General features: G+C 36.3%; 1 protein-coding gene across 4 annotated transcripts in view; it reads right to left on the bottom strand.

Moving 5' to 3' along the window:
* Positions 1 to 16903, bottom strand: part of LOC139962519 (SAM and SH3 domain-containing protein 1-like) — a 106236-nt gene that overhangs the window by 51624 nt on the left and 37709 nt on the right. Inside the window, exon 1 of one of the 4 annotated variants that reach the window (XM_071962549.1) lies at positions 11755 to 12076. The exons of the other annotated variants lie outside the window; for them this stretch is intronic. Coding sequence (XP_071818650.1) covers positions 11755 to 11787 — 33 coding nt within the window. The 5' untranslated portion in view covers positions 11788 to 12076. Of the gene's footprint in view, positions 1 to 11754; positions 12077 to 16903 lie in introns of those variants that run through there. 4 annotated transcript variants of the gene reach the window in all.

The raw sequence follows: 16903 nt of genomic DNA, 5'->3' as shown, positions 1-16903 counted from the left end.
TGGTCGTACCGTACTTTCGTCCGTGAGTATGTATATAAATCAAAACTGATACAGGTAGGTTTTTTTTTAATGGCGCGGTTCAAAGAAAGCGCATTTTTTCCGGTTAGTTGCTACTCTTAGTGCCTCATTAGCTTAATTGAGTCGTATTGATCAGTGGGCCCAAAGAACCGTGACATTGTTACTTTATTTTTACGTGCTTACATCATGACTGTTTGGCATGGAGAGGACTGCACAGATGGGTACGCAACTGACCATAAGGGATGCATAAACAATCGTTTCAAGAGAAGGAGTTAGTTTTACTGCCCTGTGATGGAGGGAAAGAATGCCATTAGATGACTTTCAAATTGTGCATTAGTGAATCAACAAAATGCATAGAGTCGTTTGCATAATACTCCCTAGTCTCTGCTGAGGCTTTTAAGACTGACAACATGTTTGTTCCTTAGGGATCAAAGTGGTTACTTTCTCAATATACAGTATACCCATCCATGAATATATTAAGTCAATAGCATATTGGGGTCTATTAAAAAGAAATTCCAAAGGTTTCAAGAATTTTTCTCCTTTGAAAACTAATTACATATATATAATGAACAAGATGTCGTCGGGATAACTATCCATAAAGGTTACTAGCCTCATTTCAACACTGAAATTTCCAAAACCTACAGCACCACCTCTCCCCCCTCCCTCCCTGCAATCCCTCTCCGCCTCCTCCCCAATTAAATTTCCAAAGACTTTTTAAAGATTTAGTCTTTCTAGAATTTTCTGTGGATACTTTGTAATGCATATGGAACAAATACAAAAGAAATTTATTCCAGAAATGTAATTTCTTTTCAGAAATTGGCCACACTATACCAGTTTCTGTTAAACATAATATTTAACATAAAGATATACTCTTGGGATTGACCTCAGTAACTCCTTCTGCCCTTTCCCCACACCTCCTCCCCCTCCCCTTCCCCTTCCCCTTCTCCCATATCTGACTCCAAACCATGTCATGCTGTTGACCTTCTTATCACAATCAATAACAAACATTATCCACAATTTCCTTCACATCCAAAGTAAGTTGATTGTAGATATCATGCATTGGTTTTTCTCTTTACTTTTGTTTTTCTTTTCTTGGGGGTGGGGTGTGGGGGAGGGGTACTACCAATAGCAGACTACTGATGTCTTAAGAACACATTCAACAAATGTTACAAAAAGGAGCTAAACAACTAATAGAGCAAAATACAATTCTCAAAACTCTCTTTCTAGTACCCCCAAATAAAAATACTATAACAGTTAATAAACATTGTTTCTCATCCATCAATCATTATTTTCATAAGCACACTTACTTAAAGACTTTTGCCAGTTGGCCCCCAGACGCATACAAACAAGTTAATTTTCCCCAAAGATAGAATCTATCAGAAAATCATGATGTGAAACATAACTGTTCCAATCAGCTGCAGAGGCCATCTATCCCTAACTGTGTTTGACATCTCTATTAGGAATATTGACACATTTGGAGTGTTACTCAGTTATATCTAGGACAGCTGGTTTTGATATTCTGGTACAGGCTATTGTCTGTGCCTGGCTTATACTGCAGTATGTATATATAGACTGCCATGGATATAAACCAGACACATAATCAAAATGATGTAACATCTGGCAGTCCTACTGTGACAATCACCAGACTCAACAAATGTGTAACCCCCTTATGACCTTTGACACTTCTGTGAACTCACACTATATAGTAACACCACTAGATGACAAAAGCAGCAACAGTTTTACAGACTTCAAAACTGGTTAGGATTCATGACTGGCTGTCCTACTACACAAAACCACAAAATCACAGCCCATAAGTTGATGCAGGGAGCTCGGTACTCCAACTGCCCCTGGCTGAAGGAATAAGTAAGTGGAAGGGGATTTGTGTAGCCTCAGTTGAAGGATGCCCAAGGTCCTGAAATTTGTCTAGCCCAAGCTTGTTGAGGGGTGTCACGTGCCTGGCATTTTTAGTCAGGATCCCAAGTTTGCAACAATTTTGTCCTGAGCCTAAACTATTACAGAAACCTCTCCAAAACTTTAAAACCAAAACTGATTCTAGGGGATTGAAAAAAATAAAAGTATATAATTGTAAGCCTTGAGAATGGTTGCTTTGGAAGGAAAAAGAAGTGGTCGTTGACCCTGAAGGAGGTTAGTGGGGGCGCTGTGCCAAAATGTCACCAACATGATATGCCTCTATAGTATATAGATGAGAGACAGGTTAGAGAGGAGAGAAGTTAATTTGTCTATCCCTGGCTGCTTGAAAGTTGTCCAAACCTGACATTCATCAAACACAAGTTAACTGAAAGGTTTATACAATTCCAGATGTTTTTTCTAATGCAAGTTGATGGGTATGTCTCCTAGCTAGCCCTGAAATTTGTTTAGCTCAAAGTCGAAGGATACACCCTCAGCCGAATATTTTTCTAATCCAAGTTAATTGGTGTGTCCAAACCTGACATTCATCTTAAAACAGTTATTAACCAAAAGGTGTCCCAGGTCTTGGATTTGTCTAGCATAATTTAGATGAAGGATGTCCTAGGCTTGAGATCCCATACAAACACATCAATTATAAATTGTTACATTAATGTTTAACTTTCCCAACATGTCATACAAATCATCATCTGTTGAAACCATAAACTTGTTTTGCAACACTTTTAATTGATATCTGTTTATCTCGTTCAGTGTTGCTGTATTTCAGGATGTGCATGGTGAATCAATTTGCATTTGGTACATGAAACATTGACACAAGTCACTCTTTGGGTAAAATCAGAAGTTAGCAGTTGATTTTGATTTAAGAGAAACTTTCAAATGGTTAAGAAAAAGCGATTGAAGTTACAGATAGGAAGTGGAAAAAAAAAAGTAAGAAGAGACTTCATCAATCATCCAACCATCAAGAAAAGAGAATTCACATTTCTACCCAACTCATACACTTACTTAAAAATATGGGAAATTGTTTACATTCCCATTTCAGTTCTGGTGTTTATAGCTTGATGCAGTCATCTCCCCCCCCCCCCCCCTCCCAATCTATTGATACCAAGAATTCATATTTCAATGTTTATAAAACCCAAAATACATGGGACATGAGTGATGAAATGTTTTGACCCTCCCTGTAACCTCTGCACTTGAAAAATATGGATAAAACCGTGACAGCTGATCATAAATAGAAACAAAAGAAGATGGGTAGGATGCTTTGTCTTCATCGTTAGTTTCACCCTCTGTCAAACGAGTCTACAGACGGTCTTGACGAGGTTTGATGTGTCGGCATTCAAAACAGTCGAAGAATGTACGAGACTAATCGGACCGTTCAACCAGAGACTGTGACTGACTACAGCCCTCTCTCTCTCATGGGACACTCGCTGTATATCATCGTTCTTATTTGTCGGCAAAGATCACACCTCCCTCCTCCTTTTCTTTCTTGTTTTTTGGCCTTGAAGACGTAAATACCAATCAAGCGTATAAACAATTGAATTTATATATAAACAGAATATAAACAATAACATCTATTACTGTAGCTATAATCCCAATTACCACATGATCAAAATATTTTTATCATCACCGGGCTCCGAATATGACATAAAAAAAAGAAACAAAGAAATGGTGGTCACTCTTTTATAATTTGTACACTCTTCCGCTTAAATAGATACCTGCATATTGATGGAACAGCGATCACTTTTTACGATGAAATAATAATTATAATTAACTTGCCTTCACTAATTACATCTGGGAATAATTGATGCATTCTCACATAGGAAACTGATATATCCAAATGGCAACACTGATAACTGTACTTTTGTAATTGGAGAAAATATTCGTGTACAGAAATTTTTTTTTAAAGAAATCAACATTCCAGGATAAAGATTATAAACATACATTATTTTGCGTATTCAAAGCAAATTCAAATTCTAACAGAGTGATTCATTGTTTTCATACCAGGAGATAGTGGAAGGAGAGAAGTTCTAAAGTGATGGAAAGTTAAGGAAAGAAATTTATTTCATCTTGTTTCTTTTTGTCTTTCTTTCGATGAAGTCCACAAAATCTGAACCATTTGCTCCCTCCATTTACAATTTTGTAATTTCCTCAACTTTTTCTCTCTCTGCTCTCCACTTCTCACTCTCTCCTTTACTCCCCTCTCTACCTCAAAATTGTGATCCTCTAATCTAATGTCACTGGCAGGTGAAATATTCCCAATTTCAAAAAAAAAAAAGACTGTGAAAAAAAAGTTTAAAAACTTAACCAGGCATATAGCGAGGAAAATGACAGATTTCATTTTGATTCAATAAATTATGTAAAACCTGTCAGGAGTGGATCAGAACTGTCAGGGTTAAAGTGTAATTACTGAAAATATTAGAACAGGTGCAGCGAAAGCAGTCTGGATACCATACCAGCACAGACAGACCATCATATCTGGCTTCTAACGCAAATCGGGGAAACATTCGTACATAACTTTAGTTTGATAATCTCTGTGTTGCATATATGAAATCTAATCGTAACTGGATATTCTATCACTGCTGCAGTTCATGGTACAAAAGGTCAAAGGTCGTGTAGGATTGGGGGAGGGGAGGGGTGGACTGGGTACATGGGGTATGTGAGAATTATGTAAGGGTTTCATTCTGCTCCTCATGGCAGCAACTGTTTTCAGCAAGTTACTTTCCAAGTATATTAAATATTGATCAAACTGTGGTATATACGCATGATTACCATTCAAACAACTTGGGTACTGCATGACAGAGCGTTTTTTTTTTTAATCTTACCAAAGATAATTAGTTACTTACTGTAGTCAGGAAAAGAACTAGGACTATATTAAGAAGTCAATGTAATCTCTCGTCAACAAATGCATCCTAATCGACCTACCATACAAAAAGTCTGACTTAATGACTTGCAGGTAACGCCAGATCCCCTCACAGTCTCCCTCCCCACTCAATCCCCCTCCCCAATCCCCCCACCCTCGCAATTCCTCTTCCGACTTGACCTTTCTGAATAAAGATTGTATAAAATTGTAAGTAACTGTGTAAAATTGTTCATCGAGGAATTTAATTTTCATAATATGCTGAAGCAGTCTTATAAAAAACTCATTCTTGTAGGAATCATGGGACAAGATGTAGAATATGAGTGACATATATATCACTTTTATTATAATTGCTATTTTTTTTATTATTATCATAATATTATTTTATCAGGCACAGGAACCTCTACAAAACTGCTCCAATAAATTTTGTGCTTCTTTTATTGAATCCTGCTCATATATTAACAGTCGTCCAATTTATAAACAATAATCAAGATTTACTTTGTCTTTGTACAGATTGTATACACCATACTGTTTTACCACCTACAAAATGTGCCCTCAACTACAATCTTGATCAACTATATAAAAAATATATAGATATATAAAAAAGTTTACAGTTGGAAAAGTAAGATTCAAAGAAATTGTCTGAGCTATATATTTGAAAGCTCAAATTTTGAAATATAGCTTCCATGTCTTTGTTCTCAACATATTACATTTTTAAAGCAGTGTATGATTTCTAAACAGTTTACAATTTAGGAAAACAAATGGTAATATTAACAGTTTTTATTCTTTTTATTTTTTTTATTTTATGTTTTTTTTAGTCCTTTCATAATATGTCATGGTAATGTTAATCCAAGCAATTTTCTAAATAATGAAGTAATTTCCTATAAAAATAAAAGTAAACCAAAGATTTCATATTTCTTACATTACACTGTACTTGCTACATATCGCTTGAAGTTATTTCAGCTTGAAAGCATCACCTTTCAAGGCAAAATCCTCAGTAAAGACTTCCCTTTTACACTTGAACCTGTGGAATACAAGGTCTTCTTCTTACAGTCACACATATACAGACAGTACACACCTTAAGGCAATTTGTATATGTAGAGTTATTACACAAGTTGGATGGAATTGGCTGACAATAAAGTAAATGAGCCAGGTTTTCATGAGGGTTCGCTTAAAGAAAGAAAAAAGACAGCTGGCTTTATCAATTTTATTTTTCATTTTGTCAGTTTGCATAATTAGCCTAAAGATTGGTTGAGCAAAATAAGAAATATTGTGGGGTGCAGGGTGGGGTTGGTGGGAGTGTGAAAGGGGGATATATTGAAAATGAAGCAAGCACTTTTTAAACATGTATCTAGGTATGTTCCAAATGGAAAGATTTTCTTCAAAATCAGCTTTAATGATGATTTTGGTACATTTTTGAACTTTTTTTTCTCATTTTGTTAATTTTCAATTCCAATACATACACACATACATACACAATTATTATATAATACATAATAATGAAAATTAACAATAAATGTAAGTATGAAACCAAAAGAAAAAAAGGTTCAAGCTAGTAAGCTTTTTTAAGTTTGGCCCTTTAACTGAGATGCCTTTCATTACATACACAATGTTCACTTACAGTACTTACAAAATATATCAAAGACGACTGCAGCACTTCACTAAGTCGGGCTTTTCCACTTTATTTCATTTCAAATGAGGGGAAAATGTAGATAAATTGAGTTTGGCAAATTCTTAATTCTTTTGGCCTTAACTTAAGTGATCATCAACATGCACTCTGGAGATTGAGCCTTTTAGAATCGATGGATTCATTCATTTGAATTTAGAAAACCCTGTTCAAAGTTTCAAGGTCAACTGTCTTGTATCAAGATGAGGCCTTCTCAATCTGACTTTTACAACATTTAGCCCCTGGTTCTTGGTAACTTGTCACACCCACACACCCAAGTGTGCACAATTCCAACAGTCATCAAAATAAAAGTTTTTGCATAGTTTTCCTTCAGAATGGTAGATTCAGAAGGAAGGAGAGAGGGAGGGCGCAGTGCTAAAATGCTTAAAGCTGTACTTTAGGTAGATGGAAACCTGCAGATGTGGAGTGGGAGACAGATAAATTGCTGCAAAAAAAAACTGCTCTCATGTACCGTTTAGAATTAGGCAAGGACACAGGAAATATCGTACTTAATGTACACTTACTGTACCTAGCTCTTCAAAAAGTAAAATAGTTTTAAAAAAAATTCAATGCAAAACTTGTCAATTTCAATTTTTAAAGAGTAGAAATGGAAAGTACTATGCACTGCTTTGACAGCTTTGATCAAGACAAAAGTTAAAATATATGAAATACCTAGTTATAAATCTCTAATATATTTCTTTTCCAGTGTAAATGTAATCTATCAAACCCTGGATAAATTTGACTCCTTTCAAAAGTACAGTATAGGCACCGCCAAACATGGTACGTACATACAGTACACAACCTAGTAGTCGGAAGCAGTCTAGGCTGCGAAAAAGGGAATTTCTAGCCTTCCTCCACATCTATGCATGAACCAACAGAAGGTAGGTCATACCATTGAACTTTCTACAAACATGCCAGTATTTATCACAATGACAAATGACACAGATGGTTATATATGAGGGTATAGCATCAATAGAGACAGCATGCATTCATGAAAATGAACACCACACTGGCCCAACTTGAGGTGTATACACTAATAATCATAGGCTCTCTTTCTCTCTTGGGAAAGCTCCCTTGGACCCCTTCCCTACCCTCCCTCCCTTCCCATCTTTTCTCTTAACAACAGCCTATACCCACATTTATTTGAACTATTATTCCTACTCTCTTTCTATGTTGGGTGAGTCCTTTCCCTAGCCTCCCCCCCCCCACCCACCCCTCGCCATTTTTTTTTTCTTAAGGCCTATAACCAAATTTATTTGAAATAATATATAAAGGCTCTCTTTATCTGTTGGGTGAGCCCCCTTCCCTTAAACCTCCCCTCCCTATCTTTTTGTTTTCTCTTAATTAAGGCATATACCCACCATATTTGAACTAATATTTGTAAGTTCTGTTGGGTGAGTGCCCTTCTCCCTCCCCTTCTTTCCTTCCCTCCGCTTCCCTCCCCCTCTCCTACCCTCTCCTACCCCTAGTTTCTTTTCCCTTAAGGCATATATATGCCCACATTTTAACATCATACACAGTTCCAAAGCACTATGCCAATATGCCTCTTGGGTCCTCCATGGCCTTTTGGGATCATTCAGAGATAATTATACTACTTAATTAAATAGGCACTGATTAGTTCTCTCTTTTCTTTTTGAACATGTAATTAGCTTCTGAGCATGGAGAGGGGAGGCAGGCAGCTTAATTACTGTTCTAACGATCTACCCTGTATTTACAGACAGTAAATGAAAGAGTGTGGATTGATGGAGATACTAAAACAACTCAATTCTAACTGCAAAGGTTTCTCTCTAACATTATATTAATTGATTGAATTCTGAACTTAGGGATTTGAAAAATGCAATCCCAAGCTCAGTTAAGGTGATTATATTACCTTCTGTATGTCTATGTGTCTGTATGTCTGTCTATCTGTCTGCTTGTCTAGATTTGAAAAGTGCAAAATTATGGTATATACAGTAGATAAATGAGTTATGTATGTCTGTCTGTCTATCTGCATGTCTGGATTTGAGACTTGGTGCAACCTCTTCTCAATTATTATAAACAATTGGAAATCGTATCAGAGATAATGTAGTATGTATCTGTACAGTATGTCTGTCTGTCTGTCTATCTGCATGTCTGGATTTTAGACATAGTGCAACCTCTGATGACTTTCTTAAGTTGAAAAGATTCCAAATTTGATTCCAAAAGTTGAATTGGAAGCCACCCTACGTGTAAGTTGTAATCCATAAGCCCTTTCGGGTTTCTCCCACATTTGTTGTCGCTAAAAAATAACTGCTGATTATTATTATTATTATCTCAGTTATTATAAACAATTGGAAAGCATATCAGAGATAATGTAGTATGTATCTGTACAGTATGTCTGTCTGTCTGTCCCGTCAACACGTAGGTATGTACGTAGGTATAAGCATGCATGGCGAATAGACCATCTTAATTATGTGACTTATCGTTATGACCCAGGAATAATAAAACGTGACCATCCTAATATGAACCATGTCAGTTAGTCTCCAGTTTTTATCTTGTGGTACCTATCGCCACACTCTTTATAGTCCACAAATCTACCAAAGGAGGATTATGTTGATAACTTTCGTAAGGTTGAGAAGGTCGATGCTACAATTTGCCTTTGTGTAAATGAGAAAAAATAAATAAATAAAACTCAACTAACATCACAACTTGGCCAATACAAAATCGCCACTCTAACAAATTGAATTTTAAACAGGAAAGCTGCCGGCTCTTTCTAAATTACGCAGACTGACTATTCTTGACAAGGCGCTTGGAGCAGCCACTGCAAATGTTATGACAAGCTTTGTATATTAGACACAGCAGGGAATCCATGCGAACCAAGGATATTGGCTGGCAGCCATGGCCAATGTCTGTGTTCGCATGGCATGGTCAAGAAAAAAAAAAAAACTACATGAATAATATATACTGCTGTATATAAAATGTCAATGCTTGGAACTGTTCATATCAGCAGGGGAATTGCACAGGTGTTAATTCTAGCCAAAAACATGAGAAAAGCTTCTTAACCCTGTAGGGAAAATTGCACCTGTAAGGGTCGAAGGTCCACGCATTTGTTTATGTTTTTATTGGAAAGGGGGAGGGGGTGGAGAGGGTCAATAGCTGATATGGCCGGAAATAAGTTATGAAGTTGTTTACTGCATTCTTTAAAATCTGATATGAAAACATAACCAGCACAGACAGGTAAAAATGTTCACTTTTTGACCAAATCTGATATTATACTCTTTATTTTTTCAGAAGAATTAGTCAAATGTACTTCAAACGGGCACAGAGTTCTACTGTTAACAAGTTTTTTGGGTATAACACGATTAAGAACCTTGCAGAAGCATCCTCTTCCCCTTTAAACTGTACTTAGCAGAAAATATGCACATTAAATGTTAGATAATTTAGCAGGCGAGAGTGCACTTCTTTCCATCCTGCTCAGGGACGATGCAGTTAAACTAATTAATGGAAAGCCCACTTAATGTTCTTCACTGCTCCTTTTGAGTACCAAATCTATCCTCTAGGCTTGTATTCATTGCATGTCCAAGGTAAAGTTCTCATCCAGTTCATCCATGCATACAAACCATCTGATTTACTGATCCTACTAGAGAGAGATTGCATCTTTACAAGCTGCATGCCTAAGTCCCGCCAGTCAAGCATACTGATCTCCATGGTTAAAGGGATATGTATCGGCCTTGTAAACATTTACAAACACAACCATGGTCAGGATCTCCATGGTTAAAGGGATATGGATAGGCCTTGCAAACATTTACAAACACAACCATGGTCAGGATCTCCATGGTTAAAGGGATATGGATAGGCCTTGTAAACATTTGGAAACAACCATGGCCAGGATCTCCATGGTTAAAGGGATATGGATAGGCCTTGTAAACATTTGGAAACAACCATGGTCATGATCTCCATGGTTAAAGGGATATGTATTGGCCTTTTTAACATGTGGGAACACAACCGTGGTCAGGATCTCCATGGTTAAAGGGATATGGATAGGCCTTGTAAACATTTGGAAACAACCATGATCAGGATCTCCATGGTAAAAGGGATATGTATTGGCCTTGTTAACATTTGGGAACACAACCGTGGTCAGGATCTCCATGGTTAAAGGGATATGTAGATCTTGTGAACATTTGCGAGCGCAACAGTTTGTCAAGATCTATCCTTCGAGGAGGTAATACTGTAAATCTGATCTGGGTTAGGAGAGGGGTGTGGGGAGGGTGTAGAGAGGGGTGCAGGGAGGGGAGGTGAGAAAAAGTCATGGTTTGTATAATGCAAATCTTATTTTGAAGGGCACTTTGTACACCAGTAATAAATTGCTGTGCTTTATATACATATCAATCCCAGTGCATATATGCTACTTTAAAGAATGTACTGTATTTCACACACACACACATACTGACATATGCAAGTATCAACTTACAGCCTGAACGGTTCCTGCATACAGTATTAACTGAATGCTTGAGTTGAAACGACAGCCTGTGCATGACAAATATGTTGAAATTCTTGTGTTTGTTCAGTAACAGTTCTAGTTCTCTCAATATATCCTCTCACATAATAAATTACTCCATCTTGTTAATTTGTTTGAATATTTTATGCATTCATGAATCAGTACAAAAAGCAAATTTACTTTGTTGACCTTCATGCATGCTGTAGCTGCCAGATCTCATGATGCTTCAATATAATTGATCACCGTATATCAGTTTCTTCATTTACAAAAAAACAACAAAAAATACTCTTGTCATGCAAATCCTACAGATAAAATGTTAAGTATTACTTTGACTCGGTGATCGAATAAAAACTTTACATGGTTAATTCAATATGGAAATACCCAAACTTACTGGTTTAGATATTTACGAGTGACGAGTCTACCTGTCTCCCCACAACCTCAGCACTCTCCAAAGCACCCTCCCAAGTAAATAATTCCGAAATCCAATATTAATGCGCACATACCAACTTAGCTCCACACTTCACCCTATTCGAACATTATGCAAATCTAAGAGGGGTCACTTGGAATATTTTCAGAAAAATTGATCGACTTGAAGATTAAGAAATAACATGTAAGGCAAAGAGTATGTTTTTAAGGGATGACGATATTGCTTGTAAACTTGACATGTATAAAAACTTAACGGCCATTAAGAATTTGAGAAGTTTAAGAGAAAACAATTTTTTTCATATTTAAGCATTCCTTTTCCTTTTTTTCATATTTTATTCAATTTCAATAAATTGCTTATATCCAAAATGGTGCAAACAGAGTGAGCAGTACATCTGTAGTTTAACTTACCCAAGAATACACGTTGCTAGCCCACTTAGGCATGGCGAAGTATGAGTAGCTGATTACCCAAACAACTATTTAGAGAAACTATACCGCTTTGGTCCAGATAATCAAACCGCAGTTAGTCCGACATTCCATAGAATGGTTTCAATCCACAGGAAAACAAACGGGAGCATTCTCACATTTTAATGAAATATAACAACTTGAGCCATGTACACATTTTTCCTGAAAATGTCTGAATTTCTCAAATGCCAGCATTACTCTGAAAGCGAGTCCAAAAGCGAGGAAACTGTGCGGTTTCTGAGATCAAACAGCTAATAGAAACCACATTCGCTGTTCGGTTTACATCATGTGCTGAGATGAAACAAACATGAATAGAGTTCCCACCCAGTCATAAACTTCTACACTTTCCTTTTAACAGTATCTATTACTGTAGCGTAAATGACCTCCTATATATACAAATTCTTAGCAAACTTGATACCATTGTCAAAGTATTGTCTAACCTACTCCAGATTACAGAACCAACAACGAAAACAGAAGAATAAATATTCCCTCGATCTGTCATCAGACAGTTGAGATATGTACTCAAAACATTATAGAACACAGAGTCAAAAAAAAAAAAAAAAATCCATTCAAGAATAAAAACCATATCTTCATAATCAATAATTAATGTTACCGACCAAAACAATGGAAACAAACGTAAACGAAAGAAGGATCCATGCGTAAAATCTAATTGGGGACTATATGAGATGAGACTTTCACTTCAGTGTTCTTCATATTAATTAATAATTATGAAACCATAACGTGGGTATGTTCTTAGAATATATAACAGTTTCATTTTCCTTCAATTCACAGCCTTCTAGCAAAGTGCAGGGTTTAATAGCTAATTTGCTAATCAACTTTAGTTGTTTTTCATGATACAGAAACCACTCAAGATTGGTTATAAGCTTTCACTGCTATTACGTGAATTATTTTGTTTTAACGAGCCACTTTCTGATAAACAACTTTTGTTTCCTTTCTTATTTTTCTCTTTGTACTTTGGATGGTCTAACGAATATGAAAGTGCTAAAATCAGGTCAATGCCTCATTTGCAACGAACGTTTATTTTTAACTTGAATTTTCCAAGATTTCTCTTGTTGAAATACTTGAATATGAATAGCTGTTTGATACAATTATTGCTCTGTATGAGTTTTAGAAGTTCAGATCAACCAATTTCTTGCATTCAAAGCACAGTAGAAACTGAAACCTGTGAATCCTATGTGTGATTATTTGCCATGTACACTTATTTCTCTCTCTATCTGGTACTTACTTTGACGGTCAATAGTTCAAAAATTTAACCAGCAAAAGCCTTTGCAAGCTTTAAAATATAAAAAATCTTGTTAGAATTATGCTAATATGACCACAAACCTTCTCAAACTTACACAATATACTCTTCCAGCATTTCTTTGACAGTTTGAAATATCTTGTAGCATGAAATTCCCTCCCTCCACTCATCCTCCCCCCCCCCCCTCCACTCACAAAAAAAAACTTCTGCAGACATGCATGGTCTGAGATGAACCCAATTTTTATGTCATGGCTTCCTGAAGTAGCCAAACCTCTGTTCATATGTACAGTAGGTCCCTAAGTTACAGAATTACAATCTTATTTTCTTATTTTACTGTTTCCATTTGATTTTATATATTTTTTTTTGTATATTGCCCTTTGCCAACTTTATTTTCAGCTCTTGGGAACAAGCACCCCCCAGTGGTCATCATTTTACATTGTATTAAACCTGTTGACCTGTAAGGTCTTCAGCTAGCCTACCAAAATATAACATAAAAAAAAGATATAACATATTGAAGGAAGAAAAAAAAAACCTGAGAAAGAAAATAAATAAGTAAATAAATAAATAAAAATGAAGAAAGTCCATCTGTAGTACCTCCCCCTAGTCACAAAATCTAGAAACCTAAGACAAATTATTGACCTGTACTTTTCAAAGAGACACAAAAGCAAGAGATAATCCAACAGATTTTTATGAATAGCAAACCAGGACCCATATTATTTCCCCCCAAAGACCTACTAAAAGGTAGCCAAAGATTGACAAGGTTAGATATATTTACAGTTACTAGATGGGTAGCTTTGTGGTTTGGTGAGGGTGACATACTGAGTTGTGTTAGTCTCCTACTCAAAAAGTCCAGGAATCAGGCATGGTGATATATACTACAACCAGCCAAACCCTTAGAAATAGAGGCAACTGTTTCTAACCCTAAGGGCATTGTTATCCCCGAATGGAATGTGGGAGAGAAATATAACGTGATATATACATGTTCACATCTGGGGAGAATATTTTCTATTAGGTACTGAGGGGATGTAGAACGCTGCGCTACTTAAAGACATGTTTATATGTAAAAAGTCCACTGGGTGAGGCACAATTCCTAGCTATATATATATATAAATAAAGAATATATATATTATGAAGTATACTGTTAATAAGAATTTTTTTTTTTTTTATAAATTGTATCATTTATTTACAGATTTCTATGCTCTCCGGAACTGTTTCCTGATCAATATACCTTTCATACATTTAAATATTGATTCAAATTTTGTTGCGGGGGAATTAGAGATGGCTTTCATCAAACTGCGATATCAGCTGCTTATTTAGTCTCCAAGGCTTAACGATGACTTCTCATCAAGTTTAGATGCTGCACGTATCAAGATTTATTTTCCTGTTTCCGGCTTTTCCAGAAGCCTGCAGCACATAATAATTCATACGAAGGGAAGAGTGTTAATTGTAAACGTTGGTAGACACAAATCAGCTGTGAGCGTTTAAGTACATTATATGTAATTATATATGCATGAGTATATTATTAATATGCATGAGTATATATACAGCGTATAAGAACAAATCCTACGATGATTGGAAACAATATAAAGCATACCATTGCCCAGTATTGATAATGACTATGATGTCAAAATACTCTCATATATGGCCTGGACACTATATCTAAACATTCAATACGGTAACTTGATACTTAAAAGACTTTATGAGAATGATCTGTGAAGTCTCCCCTCCCCTCCCCACCCACACCCCACCCCCCCAATAAAGCGAGAGAGACCATAAACCCCCAGCATTTATCAGCCTTTTCTCTTTTCACTTGAACCTTTTCTGTCTACTTCAAAGATTCTTCAATTATCATCACTTTTCATCATCTATAGGAAAATTTGGAGGGATGTAATTTCTGTATCTATATACTGGAAAATAGTTTCATAAATATGAACATTTTTAAGAATTGCATAAATTGTATTGTTGGGAGACCTTTAAGCATCATGCCTACACTGCAGGATGGCTTATACATGAATCGATCATAATCCTCTAACTATACCCAAGCCCACATGCAGGGTACAGTTCTACTGATGGTAGAATTTCATCTGTTTGGGTGTATTAATTGTCTGTATCTTGCGAGTTTACTGCAGTACCTATGAGTTCCGTCTCCCGAGTTCCCCCGCCACCTCCCCAAACTTGTCTGGTTCTTGGTTTTTACGAATGACCATACTAACCTGTGGATGCAGACAACAGATGCAGATACAATATCAATTGGTACCATTTAAAAACTGTGCCCCCATTGACCCACCTACATGTCGACGCCCACTTAGTCATCCCTCCACATCCTAACATTCTAAGGAGCTACTCCGGCTAATTTCATAAGAATTTGCTTCCAGTATTAGAATTCCTCCACGTCTCCACCAAAGGTACAGTAGGCAGGAAGAACACATCACTGGACAATTGAAACTGCAACTGTTAGTTTGTGTGTATGTGTATGTGTATATGTGTGTTGATATAGTGAGAGTGACATATCTTAAGTTACACACAGAGACAGGCTAGCTAAAACTACAATAAATACATACTCTTATAAAGTTGAGACCAACTGAAACATTCTAAACGCTTATCAACAATAAACTCTGTATAAGCATGAATACATATTCATGCTAATCCGGTCGAATCCCGGTGGAGGCTGGAAGTTTTTTTCACTGTTCTTGATTTTCCAACTCAATACAATTTCAATTATATATATATATTCATTTGCCTTTGTCATTTACCTCCATTTCATTTAACAGTCTGTTCATCTTTCGAGATCCGGCTTAAGGAATCACAAATGAGTTTGAGTTGGTTAGCATCTTGTTTGATCTCTAGAGTAAGGCAAATATGTCACCAAAACAGAACTAGTATTGTTCGATACAGGTGACAAACGCCTACAGTGGAATTACCACCTACCTTACCTGTTTCGAACCTCTGGACATACAATCAGCATCCATAGCCTAGTGGTTAGGGTATCCGCATATAAAGCAGGAGGCCCAGGTTCCAATCCTGATGGAGGCTGAAAGTTTTTACACTGTTCTGGGTTTCCAACTTACTACAATTTCAATTATATATACATCTCTAAAATGAAAACCTGCATTAATTGCTACTATAAAGTTATGAATGTTGCCTACAATAAAAGTATTAAAAAATGACATCAATTATCTGTACAGTAGCTGAGTCAATTACTGACTTGACTCCATATTTAGCCAATGACTCCGTTTGAGTCAAACAAATTATTAATAACAATTTAGACCAATTAAATTAATGAAGCCTCCTCATGCAACTCGGCATGATATAACTACAGTAGTAATTATAGCCTGAAAAATAATTCCTTAATTTTTTTAAATTTTTTTTTTAATATGACATAACATTTTTCTATTTTTTTTATTTATGCCATAACTGCAGTATTGATGCTGCATCTACATAAATCTATCATTGCTTACGTCAAATTTGTGGACGAACATCAAAGGCCAATTATACTAACTTCCTCCCTCCAGTTCAATAAACAACAGAAACGACTGTGCAGTAGTGACACGGTACGAGACAGCGGCCTCAAAATGAAATCGAAGATTATACTGTTTGAAAAATATTGATTACCAGCCATTTCCAACAAATTTGCGATCAGTATCTTTCAAAGTGTAATAAAATATTTCAAACGGCTAACAGGATGGTGATATTAGAATTACCTTTAAAACTGCGTATATGTATGCTGCAGTATGTATTATGACGGATAAATTTTGAAGCCCCAAAACTGTGCAACGCAGTTTTCTCAGGTCTGCTAGAGATTGAGAAATGCTGATCGAAACGGAGCTGAAGAAA

This window comes from Apostichopus japonicus, chromosome 21 (genome assembly GCF_037975245.1).
Source record: "Apostichopus japonicus isolate 1M-3 chromosome 21, ASM3797524v1, whole genome shotgun sequence".
Lineage (NCBI taxonomy): Eukaryota > Metazoa > Echinodermata > Holothuroidea > Aspidochirotida > Stichopodidae > Apostichopus > Apostichopus japonicus.
This window is presented reverse-complemented; position numbering and strand designations above follow the sequence as displayed.